Raw genomic sequence first — 25342 nt, 5'->3', positions numbered from 1 at the left:
CAACAGCCTGCGCATTCCCCCGCATGCAGTGACTTCCCCCCACTGTAAACCGGATCCTTGCGCTGATCTCACTCTCCAAATGACTGCCCTCAAGCTGGCCACGCATCACCGCTCAGGTACACGAATACGTGATGTGAATCTAACGTGATCCACCCAGTGTTTGCTAAACACAGGTCCATGAAATGCAACACCTTTCAATGGCCGGGAGACATGGCCAAGGAGGGGACCTTTTTGTGGTCGTCGAGTATGGAAATCTTGCTCTCTTCTTGGCTCACTCTTTACAATGCTTGAAGCTCACCTATGGCAGCTATAGGGAACGGCGCTAGACAAAGGAGGGGAGTCAGGTGCTGTCTTACCAGGTTGAAGCGGGCCAGTGGGATGGCCGAGAGGTCGATGGGTCTGCGCGCCGTGAGGGAGACGAAGCGCGCCTCCAGCACCGTGATGGCACACAAGACGTGCACCCACCTAGCTCGGACACACACACACACACACACACACACACACACACACACACACACACACACACACACACACACACACACACACACACACACACACACACACACACACACACACACACACACACACACACACACACGTTTGCGAGCTGGCAGGAGACAGAATGCCATGACCAGACAGGATGCCATGAGAGCATTACAGCATTATGCTGTAATTGAAAGGCCGGGAAATATATACATATTCCATTCTTGTGGCATTTCCTGTGATTAGCACTGATGGCTTTCTTTCCCACATACCAGAGGACACCACGGGATGTGGTTCCGGCTTGTGGCTGCAAAAAGCATATTTATTATGTGCGCAGGTCTGAATGAATAAAATCCATTCTGTACTTAGACTTACTGTATTAGTGCTTGTGAGATACAGTCAGGTTGGAGACACACCAGGGTGTACAGCAACTTTATACTGTAATATGTTTATGAAGTGTGCAAACATGTATTCAAGCAAAAGAGTGCTTGAAAATACATTAATATGTTGATGTGTATGTTGGCAACATTTAGGAGCAGGATATATACTTAAATAGCCATTCATGCATTGTTGTTGAGGCTGTATAAAATAGGTTTGTTCACTAACTGGTTAGTGTCTGGCCCGGGCAGCAGTCGGAGTTCTACGTTTCTTCAAAAAATAATGACATTTCTAAGTGACCTCATACTTTTGAATGGTAGTGTATACATACCAATGTTTGTGATCAGAGCTACCAGGACATCTGACTGATGGACACAATCCTCATAACTTGTCAAAGTGAGGACAAAAAGCCAGAGGGGAGTGTTCTGTTATGTCTAAAGTCGAGTTTGAAAGAAGATCAGTGTTTCCCCTATATGCACCTAGCAGCGGCGGTACGCCTGAAATATGACCACTGCTGCTGAGTTATTTCTAAGAAATTTCTTTTTAGCAAAAATGTCAATATACATTTTTCTTAGCAACATTTTCAGTAGTGTCGCCATTATTGACTCTAGAGCCCCAAAACTTCTTCAATAGAGGCATGGCCTATTTAAGCTCCTACTACAACCTTTGTGATGGGGAGAGGGGTTAGGGGTTATGATTATGATTTTAATGTATAGGGTGGTTGTTGATATAAATATTTTTTGTTACATAAATGTAACGTTTTTAAAGATCATACTTGTAATATGTTCAATCTCTCCTTATTTCCCCTGCTCATTAATGTGCACAAATGTACTGTATGTATGTTGCCAGTAGACACATAGAAACCTCCTGGCAGGGTGCGCTTTGCGAGCACACAAAAAAAAATTGCGCGCAAAAAACATAACATTTCACCTCCGCTGCTGCAACTCCATCCTAGGGGAAACACTGAAGATTGAAAAGTTCTTTGATCAGCCATATTGAAGATTGTCAATGTAAAAAAAAAAAGAATTATTTCTCGTGGTCGATTTATGAAAAAGGGTAGAGATTTTGCTAATTTCTGTCTGCATGACGTGAGATGTTCTGCCATGAAAACGGAATATGTAAAGCAGCATAGAGCTGCTGTGGGGGTGTATGCAAAAAAAAAGCATCTTATCTCAATAGCATCTTATTCAGATGGACTTCTTTAAGAACGATTTTGGAAATTCAACAGATTGAACACATTACAGTTAGCGAGGTGACCTGTTGAGCTAAAGACGCCATCACTGTAATGAGCCTGTATGTAGCTCTGTCTCAAAAAAAAAAAATGTAAATCCTAATTAAGTGTTACATCCTTCATGTTGTTAGGACATTAAGTTCCAGCCCCAGAGCTGGTCGTATGCCAGCAGCATTGTTCCTCTGCCGGACAGTGTGAAAGACGAGTGAATCCTCAAACAACACGTTGCTGCACCAACACCTACTTGTTGTTGTTGGCCCTTTGTAGAGCACCCCCCCTCAAGGAACACAGACAGCAATCCTGCGGGGACGAGAAAGAAATGAAACAGATTACAATCTGGTCAAGCTATTGGGAGTACACGTCCTGCTGTTACCGTGGGGCCACGCCTAGGTACCACAATCCGCGTCAGGTGAACGAAAGTAGACGGGTTGGAAAATGGGACACCTGGCCACGCTAAGCCTGTAGCACTTACTGGTGCCAGCCAGCACCCTGCTATTGCTTGAAAAAAGAAAAAAGGGAAACATCATCCAAGGGGAGGATTTTAACAACTGCTTCGCCGTGTTATTGCTGGTTGTAAATCGATTGTGCCGTGTGTGTAGTGCCTGGGGATTATACGTTGTTATTGTTGTTTGCGTGTGAATGTGAGTGTAAGTGTGTAAATGTGTGTGTGTCAGAGTGAGTGAGAGAGAAAGAGAGTGTGTGTGGATGTCTTCGACTAAAATCACGAGCTTGTGAATAAATCAGGGCTAAATATATAAAAATATATATTTAGCCACACGTATATCAAACTTGTTCCAATTATAGCTTTTAGTCCTGTGTCGAGTTGGCCATGCCGGTTGTTTTGTTTAGATTCTGTCAGGTAGATCCCAGCTTGGGAGACCCCGGGGCCAAAGGCTCCATGCAGCGACCCAGGGCCCATCCCACCTGGGCTACAGGTCAACACCTCTCTTCCCAAACCCACTTTCCTGTCTCACCGGTCTCAAACACCCTGAAATGGCTGCGAGTTGGAGGAAGAAGGCGGGACTGCGGGTTATCACAGCCATGGCTCAGTCCCAGGCAAGCACTCTATACTTTATTGGTGTACAAGGGGTTCACCTTGTTCAATGTGCGTTATAACGAGCAGTATGATGAGCTATTTAATATTCCTCAGAAAAGACCCTTTGACATCACAAAAAGAACGTGACTTGAGTTCAGAGTACAAGATGACAAAAAATAGGCATCTGATCCTAGACACCCGTTATTTTCTGATGATTGTTACTATTATTTTTGTAACAGTGACACAATAGCATTTATTACTATGTTGAAGAACATTGAAGACTAGTTTGAAACCAAAATAAACCTTATTATGGGTTAGCAGTAGGGTTGCCGCGGTGTGGACATTTTCACACCGAGTAATACACTAGTGTCATCACCGGTATTACCGAGTATAAACGGTATCAACTTTGAAACTAGGTCAACCGCCATCTTCTCCTGAACACTCCTCTCACACTCGGTGACGGCTTCTGGCAGCGCGCCAATTTTCGGTGACAGCGTCTTATAACGTTCTATATATAATAGTATTTAATTTAATTGTATACTTAATATCACGGCCAAAAGCTCTGTGCGCCTCCGGGTGGCCGTAGCGCGGGAAGCTTCTAATAAATCGCTGTCTAATCGATACTTCATTCACTGCCTCTTCCGTGTTCATAACAATATTATGAATAGACTGCGTCGGGTTCTCCGACGTCTCTCCCTCTTCCACGACAGGTAAAGACATGCGTGTCTTTTGGTGTGAACGCATGGCAGCGCCTTAGATCTCTCAGCCGCAAACTGTCATGATTAGAATGCTTGGTGAGTGTCTATGATCTTCCGTGCAGAAGTGTGGCCTATTTTACACATTTTTACTTTCTCAATTATAATTATAATATTAAATGAACATCCGTGCAGCAACTGAAAAAAACTGTGTTGCCGGTGTGCCGAGTAATCGGTGTTGGCCTCAACACCGGTAATACCGGTGGCAACCCTAGTTAGCAGCTCACAAAGTCACACAAAGCTAACCTTCTGTCTTCAGCAGACAGAGAACCCAGCCCCTTGGAAGGAGGAGCGTTATGACAACATAAAGACTCATAAGTATAACATAATAGAACAGTGTTAGTCATCAGGCTTACAACGCCTTTCGTCATGCCCCCACAACAAGCCGGTGTAAGACTCAAAGATTTAGTGGAACAGGAAGGAAATGTCATTGGAACGAAACTCATTCTTGATTATTCATGGCCTCTAAGGAGAACGAAACTTCAGATGGTAGAACAGCTGTGCGAGGGCCGCCGCCTCACATTTCTGGGCGCTGTGATGGGTCTCACCCCAGTGAAGCCTGGGGCAGAGTGCTGCTGGGAGGCCGGTGGGCCGAGCGCCGGCACAACGGGGGGAGAAGCCGGGCCGCACTTTCTGTTTGCTTAAGAGCAAAACTATTTCAACACAATTTATTCTTTGCCTTAAAGTGAGAGTAGCACCCCCTCCCCCCCCCACACTTCTTAGGCCGAGGGAGGCTTGTACTGAGCCTAAGCCAGAAACTGTAAGGCAAAGACGTGCGGTTACTGTTTCGATATCGCTTCGACAAATTCTACCGAATTTGTATGAGCTGATGAAGCTTAAAAAACAACAACTATTTACCACTTTACTACTGCCGGCCAAGTTTGTGTCGGTCAATCACAGGCTTGCAGATCCCCACAGCCGACCACATGATCAGTCCAAAGAGATATGAAGATCTGTAATGCAGGGTTCACCCAGGTGTGAGCTCCTCAGCCGTCTGCTGTCAGACATGAATCCACCATCTGCCTTGTGTGAGGCCAGCTTCCTGTTGAGGAACTCACCTCCGTGGTGGCGCCGGCCTCGCAGCGCGCACACAGCCAGTGGTCGAGCTCCATCTCCTCCTCCGAGACGCCGTAACAACCTGGGGAACACACGGGGAACAGGAAGGAGCTTGTGAGTCACGGTGCTCCGCTCAGACCGTTGGCTGTCCTCCCAGCACGAGTGGGAAATAACGCTTTATTCTTGTTCAACCAAACATGCAAATGAAACGTCAGTGGGATCCCGGCTGGCTGATCCATAATGGATTCCCACTTGTGCACATGATGGGTAACCGATGCTCCGATGGGCCCGTGTGTGATGAGGGCAGAATGTCTGACCGGGCGACTCGCTGGAGGGCACAGCACAAAGGAAATCAATAACCCGGCTAAACAGCTAATGGCTGCGCTCGGCGCCACTCCAAACCAGGGTGGGCACTAAACTGAAGGAGTCAAGTGGAGCGCTCCAACAGGCCTGCCCACGGGTCAGGGGGAGGACGGGCGAGCATGGGGACGCCCAGACCTGGGGGGATGTTCTGTATCAGACCAAAGCAAGCAAACTATAAGTGCCCTCATTGACATGCACAGGCTGGCTGGTCACTACTCCACACTCCGTCCAGTTGGTTTGTTACAAATATGCAGTGCTTGTCATTTTGTTTCTGTGTCTCCAACTTTGCTTGTATGCTTACTTGTAATGGCGCAATTACTCGAGACAAGGCCGGACACTCAATAGTTTTCCAATGAAGAAAGCGGCGTGGCAATTTCAGGGGAGGAGGGGCCAACCGGCGTGACATCCCATAGCAAGCCGACCAATAGATTTGCATTGCGGTCCAAAAAGCCTGAATGTTTAATGCTGCGGCTGATTGTGTGTGGCTGAAGCGGATGCACCTTAAGTCTCTCTGGTGTGTGTGTGTGTGTGTGCGAGTGTCTCTCTCTTACTGGCGTGGACCCGGACACAGCACTGGGAGCAGGTCACCAGTCGGCTGGCCCCGTCCAGGGAGATGTGGGGGTTGGACAGCTGGCCCTGGGGCTGGCTCTCGTTGCTCTTGCTGGAGTTGGTGTTGAAGCACACCTCGGGGATGATGGGCTTGGAACACTGTCTCCCTTTCCGCCGGGACCCCGGGGCAAGAGCCAAATCCTCTCCGTTGGACTCCAACTGCGGACCGAGAGGAGGAGTTTGTGGAAACATACTTGGACGGGAATTCGGCAAAATAACATTTGAATCATTTGTTTTAAGGATTACGTTTTAATTGTGAGGTCCTATGAGATGCTTATTGAAATAAAAAAAGAAACGTACTTCCACGGCTCCCAATAAATAAGAAGTACAAGCCCCATCATTTACTGAGCAGTTCACATAAAGGCAAGCCCACACCGAACCGAAAATCGGCGTCGGCGAGAAAATCGGCGTCGGTGACATGAGTCTATTTGGTGTGGTCGCTGAAATCGGCCATCCTGTAGGTGTGTACCGCCCATGTCGGTGTTCGAGTCGGCCAGATTAAATAGCCTGACTTCATTTACCGACGCAAATCGACCGACGAAGTTGGTCCGGTGTGTGGTTGCCTTAAAGCCTATTCTATAATAGCGCTGTGCGGGGTCGCCACCTGGTGGTGTGTGTGGAACAGCAGGCAGATGGAGCAGTAGGGGGCTTGGCGGCCCATGCGCCGGTTGTACTCCCGCTCCACTTCGAGGTTGTAGGGTCCGCTCTGCCACAGCTGGCTCAGGGGCCGGGCCCACTCGTCCTTCTCCTCCCGCTCAAACTCATCCTCCACCGATAGGTCTTCAGGCAGAGAGGGCGGAGCAAAGAGAGGGAGAGCATGGCAGGTGTGAAAAGAATCATTAATATTTAGTATCTATTTTTTTGTGACTTCATTTCGTGTGACAACACATTTCACATGGTAGACGTGCGGTAGCCTACCTTCATCAAGGGGGATCTCTCTGAGTAAGGGATGGTGTCTGGGCAGTGTATGGAGCACTTCCTTCCTCTGTTGCTGATGCTGCCGTTGTTGTTTGGTTGCTACGGTCTTGCAGTAGGATTCATCTGACCCCTGGTGGCCATAGAGAAGTAGAGCAAGGATATAACATTGAGCAATGTTGCTTGAATTGCACAACCAGTCAACAAATGCGTAGAAGGATAAGTAAAAACAGACTCGTAGCATTCTGTTCTAGTCCCCACACGGGAGCTTGTGCAAGAAAATGTTACAACTCAGGCCGCTCGTTCTCGCCTTACAATTTATCCTCGAGATCCTTCACTATAAAATAATCTTTGAGTCCACAAGACTCCCCCCATGTGTTCTGGCTACTAGAGGCCCTCTCTCCATTATCCATCCACTGGAAGCCAAACGTATGCGTGTACTTCTCTTCGCACACATAACAAAACAGGGGGAGATAATCAGCAGGATTACAAGGAGGGACATGTGGCCGCTCTAGGGCAGGGGTCTCAAACTCGAGGCCCGGGGGCCAATTGAGGCCCACGGGATGATATTTTGTGGCCCCTTACTTGACAAAGTTTAGTGTTAGTGGGGCCCGCACGTTGTTGTCAATCGCACATTTTTGCTGAGTTGCTTGCCACGCTTTTTTATCACTTGTGATAGGGTTAACAGGTGTCCCAATTTGGAGTTCTGTGTCCTGAGTCCCGACAAAAGCCAAAGAACGCTAAAATGTCCCACCAACCAATATGAAATGTTGTCAGCGATTACATAGCCAACGTGATCTCATTATAGCCCGATCATTAACTTAGATTGGGTCAGTTGTGCTACTTTTTTTGTGGGATACTTGATGTGGCCCAGCCTGACCCAGATTCTACCTACAGCGGCCCCCAGGTAAGTTGAGTTTGAGACCCCTGCTCTAGGGAGTTCAACAGGAAAATGTCTACACTTAGTAAAGTGCTGTAAAAATGCAGTCCATTTACCATTACAAAGACCCAGTGAGGATGTTATGGCTAGCCTGAACATGAGCATAGAAAGCCCCTGGGAAGTGAGGAAGCCCATTAGGAGTCAAATGGAGAGTGCAGAGCGAGGGGACGCGGGTGGCCAAGTGGTCCTGGTTTTGCAGGTGTTCTGAGTGTAGCTCTATGTCAGGGATGGGCAACTTTCATGATAAAGAGGGCCACAATTCTTCATCATCACCATCAGAGGGTCATGTGACTGTGCACTTCAACTAGACGTAAACTGAGACACATTTTTGAATTTGTTGGATATGATTTCCTGTATTCTGGTGCATTTTGGGGATGCCCACTACCTACAAAATCTTCCAGATTCATAACCTTTGTATGGTATGTTGATTGAACCAACATACATTCATTTAATATTTTCCATGCTCAAACAGCCACATGATTGGTTAGTAGGGCTGTAATGATACGCGTATCGAAACCGAAATCACTCAAAGCCACGAACCTGTCTCGCGGTGTGAGCAGGCAGAAGCGCGATATTTTTAATAATTTGCTAATAATTTGTCTAAAGAATAGTCTGCTGATACCGCCCCCTCTTATCGATGCCGTAAGTATGCAACGAGATGCCCTCTCTGTGATGACAGCTCTCCGTGGCTACGGAGGATTGCATTTCTCCACAGCCGTCAAAGTCCTCATATGCGATATGAACGACATTACCCAGAGTGGGCCAAGCGCGAAAAAAATGACCCCAACCCTTGTTTTGTGCGATTTTACCGGCAGTTGGTCTGCTTATAGGTCGGAATGAAGCGGCCACCGATTATTGACAGGATGGGTACTTTAGTCTACCGGACTCGTTCGCTTCTTCCCTAGACACACATGCTACCGCTCGCTCTCCTCGCTCGACCACTCACTTGCAGACGTCACTCACACACACTGCCATTCTCGCTCACACACATACGCTACTCGTAACACAATGCCTCGTTATTGCGACGTTCATGTTAGACGTTCATGTTTTTTCCCATCTATTGAAAGTTAGACTATTAAACATGTTTCATTCTATACGGCCTGATTATGTCATTATTTAAGCTACATAGCCTAATAAGATGAGCTAATAGGATACCAAACTAGTTGAGGGTTTTTGCCTACCTGCAAGCATCCTCCAACTGCAATCTTTGGTTATTTATTTATTAATTTAGCTACACTTTAATAGTATTCTTTCTGTTCAAATCTGTTCAGTGCTCCAAATTATTTTTTATTAAATGTTACATTAAGTTAATTGTTATACAAGTGTTGTTGAAATAAAATGCTTCGTGACCGAATCGTGAGTTGGTGTATCGTTACAGCCCTATTGGTTAGTATTTTGATCAGTGCAAAGGGCTCACATACATCATCATTCCAGTGATGTTGATAGGTTTTCAATGTAGTGAGTCCCCGGGACCCACAGGTGGCGAGTTGGATGGGTCCCTGAGAAATTCAATGGGTCCCGAGTCGACTCCCCAGTTTAAAAAATGTGTTTCTTTTTTATTATTATTCTATTTCTTAAATTAAATTAATAGTGTTAAACTCCTTGATGGTGGTATGCTATGGTTAGAGCTGGAGTACTCAACCGTTCATGTTTAACACTAGAAACGCTGGGCCATTTTTACTTACTCCTAGCGCCGCAAGAGGGGTCAAATGACCCCTAAGTCATTTTAATGAGAGGCTGTGCATTTACACATAATGATCACTAGGTGGCGCCAATGAGCTATTACCGCGCGAGCGCCACGTTTGTGTGTGTGTGTGTGTGTCACAAGCCTAGTCCTCACGATTTTGTCATAAATGTACATATATTCAATCAGAAGGATTGCAAAAAAATCCTGTTTGATTTGCTCATTCGACACGAATGAGCACAGCATCGAGCAGTGGAAACGTGGGTTTATTTACTATGAAGTTCGTATTTTTAATTGTTGAAATGAAATCAGCGGTGACGAGCTAGTTGTTTTGGTAGCGGCTAAATTAGCATGTCGCGATACTTTGTACAGGGGATCACGTCTGCGCCAAGTAGATGCGCAGAGGGTTGAAACAGCGCTTGTCCGATCTGCTCACAAGAAGGTTTCTTTGGCCAGTTACTGTGATTAAACACGAGTTGTTTAATGTTCACAATGTATCGTTTTTCATGGGGAAAATTAGATGCGTCCCCGGGACGCATGGATTGTGAGTTTAGTGCGTCCTTTCAGATTTTAATGCGTCAGGGACGCAGGACGCGTACCTAGCAACATCACTGCATTCAATGATTTAAAAAAACATTAAGTGCAACAACTCAATGAACTCAAACCCAACAAGCACAATATTCACTTCAGGGCAGTTGTAGTAGTTGTAGTGGCGACTTCAGTGGAAATCTTTCATGACTGATATTGTTTCTAAGCAAACTAGACACATGGGTTTGCTTTTCTTCTTTCTTATTTTTCTTTTTAACTCTTTTTATTAAATAAAAATTATGTGCGGGCCTGACTGAGTGAGGATGCGGGCCGTATGTGGCCCGCGGGCCGCCAGTTGCCCATCCCTGCTCTATGTGGCAGGAGAAAGGTCATGGTATTCATGCAGAACGTGATCTTTCAGATTAGGTAATGGATTTGACAGCAGCCGCCCTGTAGCATAACCACATTGCTGCACACAACACAACGCGTCAGAAACCCCTATCGGACTGGTTCAGCCGCTGTATATGATTAAGGATTATTGCATCTCTTTTGAAAGTGAAAGACAAGATATATTTGAGCTCATACATATTTTTACAAATCCTTTTAAATCATTATCACCATGCATCCAAATTCCCTTTTCATGCAACCAATTTATGTAAAAATGTACTGCAGCACACTTAAAGGTTGGGTATGGGATTCTCTTATTTGGCCAGTTTTGCAAAATTACTTGAAATCCTTATCATAACCCACTTACAGCCACTGAGTTAGAAGTAGCCTACTGACATGAAAATTAAACAAGTCAATCATCTGTGGAACGGGCAGGGCTCGAAAATCTCAAGCCAATGATTTCCAGAACCACCGAGTGGCATTGGACAGTAAGTACGTCAATAAAACGGTCGTACTGCACTCCCCCTCCCGTGCTCCCCGCGCGTGACCCCTTCGTGCACGTACTCAAAGCTCGTGACCCAGAGCAAGCTTCTGTTCGTTGTTATCCTGCGGTAGCTGCTGGAGCTAGCTAACTAGCTAATTCACATTTGGACCTAGCACTAGAAGACGACCCTAAACTCGCGCATCCGTGTTGGCGCTCGTGCTTGATTGCGCGTCCATGTACTTGGAATGGGTGGAGTCAAAGTCAACTTGAAGGAGAGGGGGTAGGACCATTTGGGTTGTGCATTTTCAAAATCTGCTGGCGTTTCGCAAATCCCATACCCAACCTTTAACTCATTCGGGGTCACAAACTAGGAACTGTCAAGTTCCCTTTTTCTAATTGGTTAAAAATACTTCTTTGACCATGGATAGTAAGCACCACCAGTCAGGAATACGGACACCACAGACCTTGCGCTTGCTGAGCTTGCAGTCCTCGTCCTCCGGCCCCCTCATCTCCTCCCTTGACGTGGACTCCTCCGGCTGCACCTCCGGCGTCTGCTCCACTTCGAGGACCTGGACCCGGGGCTCCGGCTCTGGCTCCTCCTCTGGCTCCTCCTTGACTTCCTCCAGCCTGGACGCCCGACCCTCTGCGGGTGGGCTTTGGCCCGGCGTTTGCACCTTGCCCTGGAAGTGGCGGGGTTTGTGCTCTTTGGCGTAGCTGTGCACCTGGATCTGCATGTGGGCTGGCTGCGGGGGCAGCGGCGGCTGCTGCTCCAGAGAGCAGCCGTGCACCTGCAGCGCGTCTTTGGTGCTCAAAGTCTTATGGAAGAGCAGACTGGCCACGCCCATCTTGCGGTGAGGCGGCTGTGGCGCCGCCGCTTCGCTGGCAGAGTCCAGATAGCCCTTGTGGTGGCCGGCCTGGGAGGAGATGGCGGGCGCCCGGGTCTTGGTGTAGTGAGGGGGCCGTGCGGCGTCCCGGCGGAACGGGTCGATCAGCGTCAGCTTGGTGGGTGTGACCACCAGCCTCGGCGGGCCTGGGGAGGAGAAGGACTGAAGTGAATACAAAACACTAACGCTGATCAAACACATTCAATTAAAGTTAGGATAAGTACTGTCACAAACTTGGTTTCAGATTATCAATCTAAAGCAGTAGCAAACTGGTCCCTGTAGAATGCTCATACACAAATCTACTGCAGAAAGTTCCATCCACTCACACTGATTAGTTTTATCGTTTCCCTACTTCCCCCCCCCCCCCCCCCCCCCCCGCACGTCTCATTTACATTTAGGGCATGTAGCAGACGCTTTTATCCAAAGCGACTTACAATGCGTACATTTATTAGAAGGATAAACAATATATGGCCGTTGGCACAGTAAGGATGTTCCTAGAATCAAGTGCAAAGCACCAACAATCGCTAGGTTAACCCATTCCCTGTATAAATAAAAGATAGCTAGGATAAGAGGCTGCACAACTAAGTACTACAACTAAGTACGACGTACATAAAGTGCCAAGAACATACAATAAGTAGGAGGGATGGGAGGGGGATGCTATGCAGAGTCTAGGTGAACTCTGAACAGGTGAGTCTCTCCCACCAGAAGTTCTGCTATAACATAGCAGGACCGCTGGACAGCAGATTAGTCGATCAGAGACATTGGCCTTCACCTTTATGTCTTTTGCAGTCTGGTGATGCATAGCGTGGAGGCAGGAGGCTCAGCCTGGGCCGCTTCCCGTACTGGTCATCCTCATCCTCCTCCTCCTCCTCCTCCTCTTGGGGGATGACGTTGTCGGGCAGCTCCAGGCAGACGCGGTGTCTCTTGGTCTCGATCCTCTGTGTGGGGCTGGGGATTCAGCATAGCAGTCATACAGGAGTTGGCGCACACAGAGATGTAGAGAAGTACTGTTGCTGAGCATATGTTCCATTTAAATGCACTTTTCTGTGGCCATCTGTTGAGGTGAATAGTGCTTTGGAGCATGTCAATGCCCTTTTTAAATGTTGATAATGCACAGACGTAATCCACACGTCCACACAAACCACGTTTGGACGCGACGTCCACACAAACCACGTTTGGACGCGACGTCCACACAAACCACGTCTGGACGCGACGTCCACACAAACCACGTCTGGACGTGACGTCCACACAAACCACGTTTGGACGTGACGTCAGACTACCTGAGAAAAGGTAAACCGACGCCCCGAAAAAGACGCCACCTTTGTGCTCAGCAGAATGGAACGGTCACGTTGTGTTTTGGAGAAACTGACAAAAACATAGGATTTTACCGCTATCTTAATGAAATTGGGGACTTGTTCCAGTAACTGTGATAGAATGGCATAGATTACTATGTTGACGAGTGAAAAAGAGGTTTGTGGTTTCCTTGCTCTTGAAGAGGAAAAAAAGTGATTAATCGTTTTTGAACACAGCAAATTGTGATCAATTAATAACTTCACTGTTATCGATTTACAGCACATGTATATTTATTCAGTTAAGAATGAAGATGGTACGAGGAAATACAAAATAAATAAATATGAAACATATGAACAGTGTTGGGAAGGTTACTTTCCAGTTACAGAATACATGCCAAAAAATGTAAGATGTAACGTATTCCATTTCATCACTCAATCTGAGTATTGTATTCTGAATACTTGGATTACTTCCACATTGAATTGCATTTTATAAGTGTAGGAATGCGGCATTAAATCCTGCTTACTAAACAGGCCTGTTCTTCTGTTCAAACTGGCTGAATGTGTTAGGCCCAATTCTCCCTGAAAATGAACTATTTTATATAATTTGCTGTAGTGGAACAAAGACTATAAGGGTATGTTCATGCGAAAGATATTTGCCATTACATCTAACATTTTTTTCACTGAGCTAAGTGCATAGGTGTTGCCTATAAAATCGCAGACAGACAGACAGACAGACAGACAGAGAGGACTAAAAGGTCTGGGGCGGTAGGGGACCAGTCGAACTCCTTCTCCCTCATCCTGGTGCTGAATGTGTTAAATGCATCTGCATTTTTATGCGTGTTTTCCAGCATACGTTTTATGTGGGTGTCTGTCCAAATTCCCAGACGGTCGGACAATTTGCTGCTAGTCTTGGAGTTACCACTAATCAAACAATAATTCCCATAATGTGTGCGGCTAAGCGGGTGCCTGTTACGTCCAAAGAGGCATATGCTTTGTAGACCTGGATCGGACCTAGGTGTGTTCGCTTTCACATCTCAAGCGAACCGTACCAGGGTTCGTTTGGAAGCGAACCGAGACCAGCTGTTCAGGGAGGTCTCGGTCGGCTGATTTGGTTCACATCGAAGTGAGGTGTTTGCATTCACACCAACGCACCGAACCAAGGGGAACAAACTTGTTTAGTGCGCACTAAATGCTGTGTGAAAGCACAAATAAACTGCTGAAACAGAAGTATCGTCATGTAATCCATTGATTTCAACAATGTAACTGTACTCTAAATACCAACTATTTAAACTGTAATTGTAACGGAATACAGTTAGCTATAATTTGTATTCTGAATACATAACGCCGGTACATGTATTCCGTTACACCCCAACACTGCATATGAAGTTAATGTTGTAAATATACTGTAAGCCAAGGTTAACAAAACCACAGCATGACTATAATGCTGTGGTTTTGATGACGATGGCTTACAGGTCGACTTCAATAATAATCAAATGGAAAAACATTGTTACTCTAGCAATGGTTCTCCATACTCCCAAGCGAACAGAACCGGCTGTTTGTTAAGTGTTTGTTTATCCTCCGATAGTGCCGCACCTCTTTCTCTCCCCTTCTTCGGCACAGCACTCCTGGGAGCTGATGACGTCATCGAACCCCTCCCCCAGGAACTCCCGGGCCTCAGGGGTTGGCCGTGAGTGGTCGATGGGCGCGTTGTCCCGCCCCGCCAGCCACCGCTCGTAGCGTTCCGGCTGGAACTTCTTCACAAACACGTCCATGGAGATCTTCACCATGTCTTTGCGGCATGTGCACTGGAGAAAAACAAAAACAGAACACGCTATTTATACGGATGCACCCCGGGGGGGGCGGCAGTTAAAAGGCTGCAAGCTGTCCTCAGTGCTCGATAAAGAGTCGCAGGCCCCCCTACTACAAGGGGTAAAAGAGATGAGGTATGAAAGGCCCAAGAGGGCATGGTCCACAAGCAGGACAAAATATATCAATCTTATTTGAAGACTGGCTAAAATATAAATCTAACTACGACTAGAAGTTACAAAAAGGTGTGCACAGCACACGCACCGCCGATCCAAGCGACCGCGATTCACTGAGCATGTCATTATTCAGCAACTATTCCGTCAACAGGGGCGGGCGGATCTTTGTTCTACCGCACTGGGTCTTTTTTATTCTCCCAAAAAACACACATACGTGAGCAATTACTGTAATTGGCCCTTGTGACGTGATCGAATGAGCTATCGACACTGGGCGGGGTCCTCTATTTGCATGGCAAGTTACCAGTTCTTTGCAACTTCTGATGCATACTTGTTATTGATCAAATAATGTTAACTAATTACCATATTTTGATTATCAAATTGTGTGTAATGAACTCCAGTGGACATCAAAAAGAACATTTTGAAGTTTTCCCAAAATGTTCACTGTACAGAGAAATCTATCAAGACAACATTATATCATATAAAAAAGTGTCTGAATTCTTTCCTCAATCTGTGCCAACTGATTTTCCTCAATTTGGGCGTTTATCTTTGACCACGATCATAGCGCCCCCCTATGGGTGAAATGGTCCCAATTTGTTGGAGAGCTGCTGTCGGACGCACATCCCCATATACGAGTGGAGTTCTCGTAATAGTTTTTTCCTATATATAAATTAGAATAGGCCTACCAGTTTTGACTAACATTGTACAATATAGCCATATAAAACTAACTAAGAGTGTGTTGTTCGCCATAAGCACAGAGTACACAACTGTGTGATTCTTACAGAACGCATCTTTCATATAATTAATAAAGTGAAAAAGGAGTTGTATGCTTTTTTTTTTTTAACTGCCTTAAAGTTAAAACTACGACTTTTAAATATGACATTATTAATTTCTGCAAAACCACAAGCAGCTGTACACACTGAGGGTATCGATGGCTTCGGTCTAGCTCTAATTGTTTGAGCCCGAGTCTGATACAGAACCTCAAGCTCAGGCCAAGCAACGGGATTGACCTGGGACAGTCACAACCCAGAGCGGGGCGGGACCTTCTGCAGTGGAGTAGTCATATTGTAGCCATGCTATATTTCAGATGCAACATTCCAACTATTAATTAGTATTATACAACGGGTGGCTTAAATCCAGCGATCTGATTGGTTCCCAACTGTTGTATAATGAGCGTATACATAACTGCCATGACGCTTGTGAAAGTTTGCATATCACTCCGCGCCTGCAAGTAGAAACAGTTACAAAGTAAAACATATGTTGAATGATGGAGAGGGTGTAAATATTGTTACTCCGGGAGTGAGCAAGGCGATGGAGGGACTAACGAAAGCTTAGGCACACGGCGAGTGAACTGCTCCATAGGATAAATTGCCGGAGAACCGCTCTAGCCGAGCCTTCTCTCGGAGGGACGCTAAAGTGTGTTGCATAGCGACCGCTGCGCGTCGATGCCGGACAACGCCCCTTAACAGTGGTATAATGAGCACATACCACAGCCTGTCATGATCTATTGCTTAACTATACTACTACAAAACGTATTTAAATACACATTTTTCTGTAATTTGCACATCATTTTTGCACTAGAATCAACCGTGGCTGATACCACTACCAGTTGAACACTTTACTACACCTCTTTTACTTATTACCACTGTTTTAGCTTCCCTTATTATTACTGCCTTTATTTTAGTTATTATTTATTGTGTTGTGATTTATGCTGATACATTTTACACTGATTTACATATTTTTACTTATCTTTATTTACTTTATCTTGTATTGTGTCTTGTGACTGAGTCACAAGAAAAAAGTAAGCCTAACTGTCCGTCCACACCAGAAGCGAATTGAGCGACCAAATCGCCGGAAGTCATTCACTTTCTATGGGCAAGAGCGACCAAAGCGACCAAAGCGACCAACGCTACCAGCGGCCAAAGTTGAGCGACCAGAGCGTCAAAAAGAAGTTGAAAACTTTTTAACTTTATGCAAATGACTATTATTCGCTTCAGCGGCCAAACACTGACAGCCAATCGGAATGTAGACGCTCTTCGCTTGCGTGGATCCCAGGGAACATCGGCAGGCACTTTGGTTCCTACCTACCTTTATTCACTCACTGAACAAAATGTCGGCTGAAGTATTAATCGCGGCTGTAACTGGGCACCCGGTGTTGTACGAACCCACCCCTTTTCATTTCAGAGATAGAAACGCCGTAGTGGTTTGGATATCAAGTGATGATAAGCGGGAGTATTTATAGGCTACATCTAGAACGTTCGTATTTAAGCGGGAATCATTTTAATTTGCTCTCCATGCCACCAATCTAACCAACCAATCGCGTGTAGCATGCTTTAAACAAAACCAAAAAAGTTTTTGAAATCGTCACATAAACAAACTAATCGACAACACGAGGCATAAATGACAAGGGATATATCTAGTCTAGATAGATAGAAAGCCTAGTCAAGTCTTTATTAATACCAAACGACACAAATCGTCGGGAATCCATTTAGGTGGTTCGGCCCACACAGGACAGTAGCCTACAAGACCACACAGAACAAGTCTGACTGGACATACACACAATACATCACATTAAAACTAGACACGCGTTGATAGATAGATAGACAGAAAAGCCTAGATAGATCGATATGTTCCATTATTTGCCTTGCGGAGCCAACCAGTCCTGTGCGCGTATGCAAATTAGCCATGTGCGCGAATGTCTATTTGTTTTGAATGCGACGAATGAGTGCAGATCATGATTTGCAGATCCAGATCAGTGAAACATATTTTAACTACTACAGCACGCAGGGTTTTTTGTTCTCGGTTGTAATTAGCCTACATTTTAGGATTTTTTTTGTATTGGGGGGAATCACTGTCCTACTTGTTGTCGAAGCACTTTATCGAACAAGCAAAACCGTCTCGGCAATATGGCCAAGGTGTATGTGAGAGTTCACTATTTGATATGGCTGTCTGTAGGGCCTACTAAACGCATACGGCTCCTTTAAATGCGTCTGCATAATTGAATTGTACGTCATGAGCGACTTGAGCGACCAAAGCGAACAGAAAAATTCGCAGCGAAACTTTGTGAGCGACCAAAGCGTCTTTGACGCTTTGGTCGCTCCTGGTGTGGACGTACAGTAAGAATTTACTCTTGTGCACTTGTACAATAAGATGTAATAAAAGCAAAATTCTGATTCTGTACTGAAACCTCTGTACATCACGGTATCAACCGGTTGTTTATTTTAGATGCACTCGTTGAAGCTGAGCCCCCATGCCCAGCGAAGTGGAAAACGTCTGATGAATACGAATACGATGAACAAGAAATACGAAAAAGGTAGCCAACAGTTAGTATAATCACTTATTACATCATTCCTTCTTTTGTTGCATCTTACTAGCCAAGAATTAGACTAATTTGCTTGTGTTGGGAAATACAACAGCCCCCACTTCCCATTGAGTTCCTGCATCACTTGCTGTACATTATCCTCTCCTTAAAATAAGTTGTTTATTATTATCTATTCCAACACTACTCTATTTAAAACACATGTTCAGAATCAGAATCAGAATCTCTGCCATTGGACAAAGTGCAACGAAATTGGGGTAGAGGCTCTCAAAATAAGTGCTTTTAAAAACAAAAACTGAATGAGAAAAGGGTTATTTTTTAAAAAAAATATATATAGAATGTTAAAGAACTCAAACAAATATATATATTTTAAAATGTCAGCCAATTTTTTAGAGGTCAGATTGGTATGATAATGCAATAATTTATAATTCTGCATTATTTAGAGAAATAACAGCTCTGAGGGGTGTTCCACGAACGGAGGTTTAAAGGTCCCATGACATGAAAATCTCACTTTATGAGGTTTTCTAACATAAATATGAGTTCCCCTAGCCTGCCTATGGTCCCCCAATGGCTAAAACTTGCCTTTGGTGTAATTCTGGTGTAATTCTGGTGTAATTGAATTACTATGACGAGGAGAAGGACATTATCACAAGAAAAGGGAACGCTAAAGCCTCTGCAACCCGGAGAACCAAAGCAATTGTGAAAAGGCCGACAGTGGCCAGACTGGATCTGGCCCTCAAATTGTCTTGACCCCGGTGGATGAGCTGTTAATAAACATAAATTCAGGACGCCCTGGCATGGAGGGGGTACCTGGAGGTACCTACCTCCTCAGAGAGTCAGGGGCCATACCCCACTGGTTGAATGTAGATTTTTGTGTTTTCTTGTATTTTCGATTTTTTTTGCCTTTGAAGTAACACATGCAAACCGTGCGCTTTCCACAGCGCATACTATTCCAAATGTTTCTTTTTTGGTAACTGGGTAGAAAACCTAAAAGTGACAATTCATCAACTTCACAGATCAAGATGGATTAGTGCGTGTAATGAAGCCGCCGGCTACGATCGAACATTCTCCAGTGGATGCAAGTCCGTTAGGACTATTTTATACTTTGTTGTAAATGCCTCTCGGCATAGTACTCAGACAATATTGCTCTTTGTATGATAGGAGACCGATACAAATCTTGGATGGGTCATCTGAAACGACTGAGATGTGCTCAGCATCTCCAACATTATAGCCTAGATAAAACAACCATTCGCAAAAAACGGAGGGCTACGCAAATAGTCTGGAGTGAACTGAGGCCAGGTCCTCGATTGGTAGTGTTGGCTATGTAAGGCTAATTAAATATATTAAAGATTTGCGCGAGAATCTATATCTCTCCACTCCAGCAAAAAGTCATCCGATATGCCAAGCCGTGGTCTTATCAATCGCTCTCGGTGGATTGCACGTATAATTTGCGCTCCGATATCAGCAGTTCTCATCAAAAGGATATGCCATTGTGAACACATGAAATCTGCGGTGAACGCCGGTTTAAATACCCAAAACCGGGTTATGTTTCAAACTTAACCTGCGCAAAACCTGATCCGACCAGGTTTGATTCAGAGCATATGTTTCTATAGCAACTAACATACCGTGATCCTTTTGGAACGGAAAACCTAGGGTTACCGCAAACCCTGGGTTAACTTACCCGGTTATGTGATAAAACCGGCTTTGTGGAATACCCCTCTGGGGTAGAAACTGTTTTTAAGCCTATTTGTTTTTGATCTGATTGCCCTGTAGTGCCTCCCAGAGGGCAACAGTTCAAACAGGTTATGGCCTGGGTGGGATGAGTCTCTCAGGATGCTATGAGCTCTCCTGAGGCAGTGTCTATTTTAGACATCCTAAAGAGGACATCCAACGACTTTTTGTGCCATTTTTATGATCCTCTGGAGCACCTTCCTCTCAGCTGCAGTGCAACTGGCAAACCACAGCGAGATGCCGTAGCTTAGGACAGTCTCAATGGTGCAGCGATAAAAGGTCATCAGCATTTTCTCCTGAAGATTGTTCTTCCTGAGGATCCTTAGGAATCTGGAACCTGTCGCTTCATGGATCTAATGGGCATAATATGCCCTATTCAGTGATGTTGTCTCAGGGTTATTTGCTTTATGAAAAAAACAGTAATTTTTTTTCTTCCTTATTAGGTTGTAAATTAATTGAGGCAGCCGCCAACAAAAAAATTACTTCAGGCGCACATAACTGACACAGCTATGCACACAAATGTTGTTCCGAGCACCATTACTGCACTCGCTTGCAGCATTTCTTGTCTCTATGATTTCCTTTGTTCTCACAAAATGCTTTCCTGTTCGCTTTGATATTTATCCTGCCTATCCTATCGTTTTGGGAATAAGTGGGCGGAGCCAGCCAAGGGCATTGCATCCCAAACGTGATTAACAATTCTAACTTTTCCCATTTAGGCGTTGATTCCCGAGAAACAGACGTGTAAACTCCTCATCTGGGGAGCCATTACATTTTTTAGATTTAGTTTTTAATATATATAAATACAGATATAAAAATACAGCAAGCATACAAATATATTAAAACTTCATTAGACAACCGCTGTCTTGTCATTATACTGAGTAACAGTTACTAACTACGGCAAGGCAATGAACGTATATAATTCCTGATCAGCATTTTTAATGATTTATATTTCCTGGTCTGTTGATATTCTATATACTAAGTACTGCTTATCTTCAAGGCTGGCTATGGTTCACTGATCCTGCTTGAATTCATGACTCGCATAGTAATATGTTTAACTGCAAGCTGTCTGAGGTGTAATACTGTGCTTTATAGTTCCCCAAAGCATTTTCTGAGTCATCCTTTTTAAGCAGTCTCTTGGTTAAATGTGAGCTTGCTTATACTACCAGAAATCAGACAAAAGGTGCATGGACATCTCCGGCAACATGTAACCAGTCCCATTAAGGGATACAGTGAAACAGTGGCCATAGTTGAATGACAGGAAACACCAGGAGTTCCCTTATCTATAACTTCTGCAGGACAAGCATGCATAACGATTTGGCTGGACATTATGCATGATTCCGGGCGCCACTTGATTGAAGCAGGAGACAACTTCCTCCTTTGAGGGTTCCTCATACTGGGACAACAGGTCGGTGGGGATCAACTTAGCAGGCCATCCACAGTCTGTAAAACAGTGCATTTTGTGTTAGTCACTTTGTGTTTCCATACATTTCAAGTACATGTGTTACGTGTGACAATACTTGGTACATTTTGTATGTTTTTCTAAAAATATAAAAACATTATTACAACTTACTGTATGTAGGGTCTGTTCTGTTGCCCTTGCGGTGCATTCCCTCTATCTGGACTTGGTGAACATGTCCTTGAAGACAGCTTGTCCTGCAGAAGTTTTAGCTTGAGGTCTGCATTTTCTTTGAGACGCATGATCGCCAAGAAGTACCTACAATAATAAATCCATTTTGAGCATAGGAGAGTCTCACAAAGTTATTGTAATTCTCACTTGCATTGAATATTTGCTGTCACGATGTATAAGGTCTAATGTGGCCTTAACATTACAGCTCGCGTAATCAGAAATCAAACTCAACACAGTAACTTTAGGTAGCAAGTTAGCCGAGGGCTACGGCTGTCAACCTAAACATAACATTCTAATACCCTGAGCTAGAAAAGTAGCCAAGGGCTACAGCTGACCAACCTTAACAAAACAACACCCTGAGCTAGAAATGTAGCAGAGGAATACAGCTGACCAACCTAAACATTATAATGCAAGGCATATTTGGCACTTGGTCAGCTCAGCTATGATCAACATCTCGGCACGTGAACACTCGTTAGTAGCTACCTTGTTATTTTAAAACAGAATAAATCCATGACTTATAAAGCATACTTACCGGTCGTGATCCTGGAGGTTCAGGTTGGGCCAACAAAGTGGAAACTGCCTCGTCTCCAAAAAGTAACCGGAGCGAATGATCCTGCATCGTAACTTTACTGTGCCTAGTTCTGGAAGCATTCCTCGGAAAATAAAGTGAACAAAATGCAAGGCGGGGGCTGTACTGTGGAAGGGCAGTAACAGTTAACTGCTACCGCTCCATCTTCAGGTCGGAATTACTTCTTGCACCAAGAACAGGGTCTGCTAGACTTGGCGATACAGCTAACCCAAGTCTACCGGCCACCGCTCTAAATAGATTTGTTTGAGGGCGTGGCTAAGCAGCCTGGAGGCGGGACTTCTGCACTTTCGTGAGTCCGACGTCATATTGTCACGGACATAAATGCAAACAAGGCAGTGTTTCAGGCAGTGTTTGAGAGGTGTTTCAGGCAGTGTTTGAGGGTGTTTCAGGCAGTGTTTGAGAGGTGCTTCAGGCAGTGTTTGAGAGGTGTTTCAGGCAGTGTTTGAGGGTGTTTCAGGCAGTGTTTGAGAGTTGCTTCAGGCAGTGTTTGAGAGGTGCTTCAGGCAGTGTTTGAGAGGTGTTTCAGGCAGTGTTTGAGGGTGTTTCAGGCAGTGTTTGAGAGGTGTTTCAGGCAGGGTTTGAGAGGTGTTTCAGGCAGGGTTTGAGAGGTGTTTCAGGCAGTGTTTGAGGGTGTTTCAGGCAGTGTTTGAGAGGTGCTTCAGGCAGTGTTTGAGAGGTGCTTCAGGCAGTCTTTGAGGGTGTTTCAGGCAGTGTTAAGGAGAGGTGTTTTTGTTGGGCGATAGTAGCTCCCCCTGGCTCAGAGTCTTTCAACTAAGCAGACCAGAAAATGTGTAAAAACGATATCCAAAACACTATAGGAAGGGAAAGCTGCAAAAGCATAATATGATCCCTATAATGTCATTGCTGCAATAGGCTTTTACTATAAAAACACTTAATTGCAACAAATAACACTACAGACATTCTGTCTGGGGCATAATATTTACGAAACTTGGTAGTAATTCACTTGACTTCTAGTTCTGATTATAACAGATGTGACTTGATTGAGGCCTATGTGGCTTGATAAATACTAGGGATGCACCGAATTTTTGGCCACTGAAGAATTTCAGAAATTTGTGAGCACACGCTTGTCTGGATAAGCGCCAATATGTCTGCGGTGTGGCGTTTTTCAATGTTTCTGAGAAAGACTCACGTATATCGATTTGCAAAAATTGCAATGCCTTGATTTTAATGCAGTTAGTACACAGTCATAGCCATAAATGCAATGGTACTAGGGTTGCCGCGGTGTGGACATTTTCACACCGAGTAATACACTCGTGTCGATACCGGTATTACAGAGTATAAACGGTATAAACTTTGAAACTAGGTCAACCGCCATCTTCCACACTCGGTGACAGCGTTCCAATTCTCGGTGACAGCGTCTTATAAAGTTCTATATATAATACTAATAGTATAATATAATTGTATATATAATATCATGGCCAAAAGCTCTGTGCGCCTTCAGATGGCCGTAGCGCGGGGAGCTCTCGTAGGGATTGGGCTTCACGGGATTTGTTTACCAGCGTTGCTAAGGTTAACGGTCTTGTGTGTTCCAACGCTTTATTAGGTAGCCTATCTATTAGGTTTGAATATTTATTTATTTTATGAAAAAACGCATCAAAAATAAAACGGTGCAAAGACAAACTGCCGAACTTTTTGTTTTAATCAAATAGGCCTAAAGATGACAGCGTTTTTTTTTTTATTACTGGAAAAAAATAATAAAAAATAACTTGCCGGTGTGCAACACAGAGTTATTTCACAGAGTAATCGGTGTTGGCCTCAACACCGGTAACACCGGTAATACCGTATACCGCGGCAACCCTAAATGGTACTAATAATTGGCATAATAATTTCTTTCGTGTTTCGGTTTTCGGCCTTGGTTTTCTAATTTTCGATTTTGGCCAATAATTTTCATTTTGGTGCATCCCTAATAAATACATAGATAGCCTATATCTTCCAAATGTAAGACACAGCGTGTTTTCTCCTAACCAAACGAATGAGCCAGCAATCCAACAAATATTACACCACATGCAAATAAAAGCAAAGTAAATACATTTAAATAATATATAAGCCCCGGAAATAGGCAGAGCTGGGTTTGGGGCGTCCTCGTTGGTGCAGCCCTCACTTGTGTATCAAACACTGGCAGTCCCACTCTTGCACGTTTTAGCCCTCGGATTTCCATAGCTACTCTGTCTCAACATCAATGAGCCGGCAGGGCTTTGCATCTTTCTCAAGGATTCCTACAGATGGTGGTCAGTGGACATTTAACATGGCTACTCACCAGAATCGCTTGCTTTCCGTATTCAATCCACCGTTGTGTGGCAAAGTTAGTGGACTCTGCACAGTTGTAGCCATGGTTGAAGCCTGCGTGGTAGGCGTACGGGAAGGTCACCATGAACTCACCCGCCTGCTGGGTCATCTATAAATAAAGAAATAAATATTAACAAGCTGAAAGTGTTTGGTCTGTTTGGACACCCTGAGAGAGGTTTCCTGGTAGTCACTGTGGACCGAAGCATATATGTACAATGATGTATCTATGTGTCCGCACATCATAAAGTAATACCTTCTCAAAGGGAATGCCATATTTCTTTAATATCGAGGGTGAGATGAGAGTCATTTTGTGTCTCAGGAAGGCCTCGCAATTTTGTGCACTGCCAGGAAAGAAACCTAGAAGAGGAGCATGAAAGTACACAAAAAATACATTCATAGTCAATCATCATAGAAGTCTGGGAAACAATGACATTCCCCACAACAAAAAATATGAAAATAGAAGATTTCTCGTACCGTGGGCCAGACGCTCCATCCTCTTGCCGTGCTCAGGAGAAACACAGTACCTGTTGACACGTTAACAGTTGTTTGCCTTTGTATCCAACACGCTTCCAAAGTGTAGCGTTTACGAAATATCCATTATTTTAGCATTAGGCATCATTTAGCAAATATCTTTTGTCCATCAGCTACATGCAGGGGGTTCAATTACATGTTATTAACAAGCAGGTCGGGCTTACCCCAATTATAAACCAAACAGAAATGAAAACCAAACATTGCATAATTACACACTCGTCCAATCAGATGGGG

The 25342-nt window shown here is 44.7% G+C and overlaps 1 protein-coding gene and 1 long non-coding RNA gene across 2 annotated transcripts in view; both read right to left on the bottom strand.

Annotated features, from left to right (window-relative positions):
* Positions 1–25342, bottom strand: part of LOC115548989 (lysine-specific demethylase 4A) — a 44035-nt gene that overhangs the window by 13828 nt on the left and 4865 nt on the right. The window contains exons 6-17 of the mRNA XM_030363950.1: positions 25052–25101; positions 24831–24934; positions 24549–24686; positions 14619–14830; positions 12506–12681; positions 11314–11879; positions 6830–6959; positions 6516–6691; positions 5854–6070; positions 4942–5021; positions 2337–2392; positions 357–465 (exon numbers count right to left, since the gene is read on the bottom strand). Coding sequence (XP_030219810.1) covers positions 357–465; positions 2337–2392; positions 4942–5021; positions 5854–6070; positions 6516–6691; positions 6830–6959; positions 11314–11879; positions 12506–12681; positions 14619–14830; positions 24549–24686; positions 24831–24934; positions 25052–25101 — 2014 coding nt within the window. The remainder of the gene's footprint in view (positions 1–356; positions 466–2336; positions 2393–4941; positions 5022–5853; positions 6071–6515; positions 6692–6829; positions 6960–11313; positions 11880–12505; positions 12682–14618; positions 14831–24548; positions 24687–24830; positions 24935–25051; positions 25102–25342) is intronic.
* Positions 21038–22950, bottom strand: LOC115548994 (uncharacterized). Its single transcript, XR_003977678.1, has 3 exons — positions 22214–22950; positions 21625–21768; positions 21038–21494 (listed from the first exon to the last, which is right to left on the bottom strand). It is a non-coding gene; the product is annotated as an uncharacterized LOC115548994 (long non-coding RNA).

This window comes from Gadus morhua, chromosome 8 (genome assembly GCF_902167405.1).
Source record: "Gadus morhua chromosome 8, gadMor3.0, whole genome shotgun sequence".
Taxonomy (NCBI): Eukaryota; Metazoa; Chordata; class Actinopteri; order Gadiformes; family Gadidae; genus Gadus; species Gadus morhua.
Note: the sequence above shows the minus strand (reverse complement) of the source record. Positions and strands in the feature narration are given on the sequence as shown.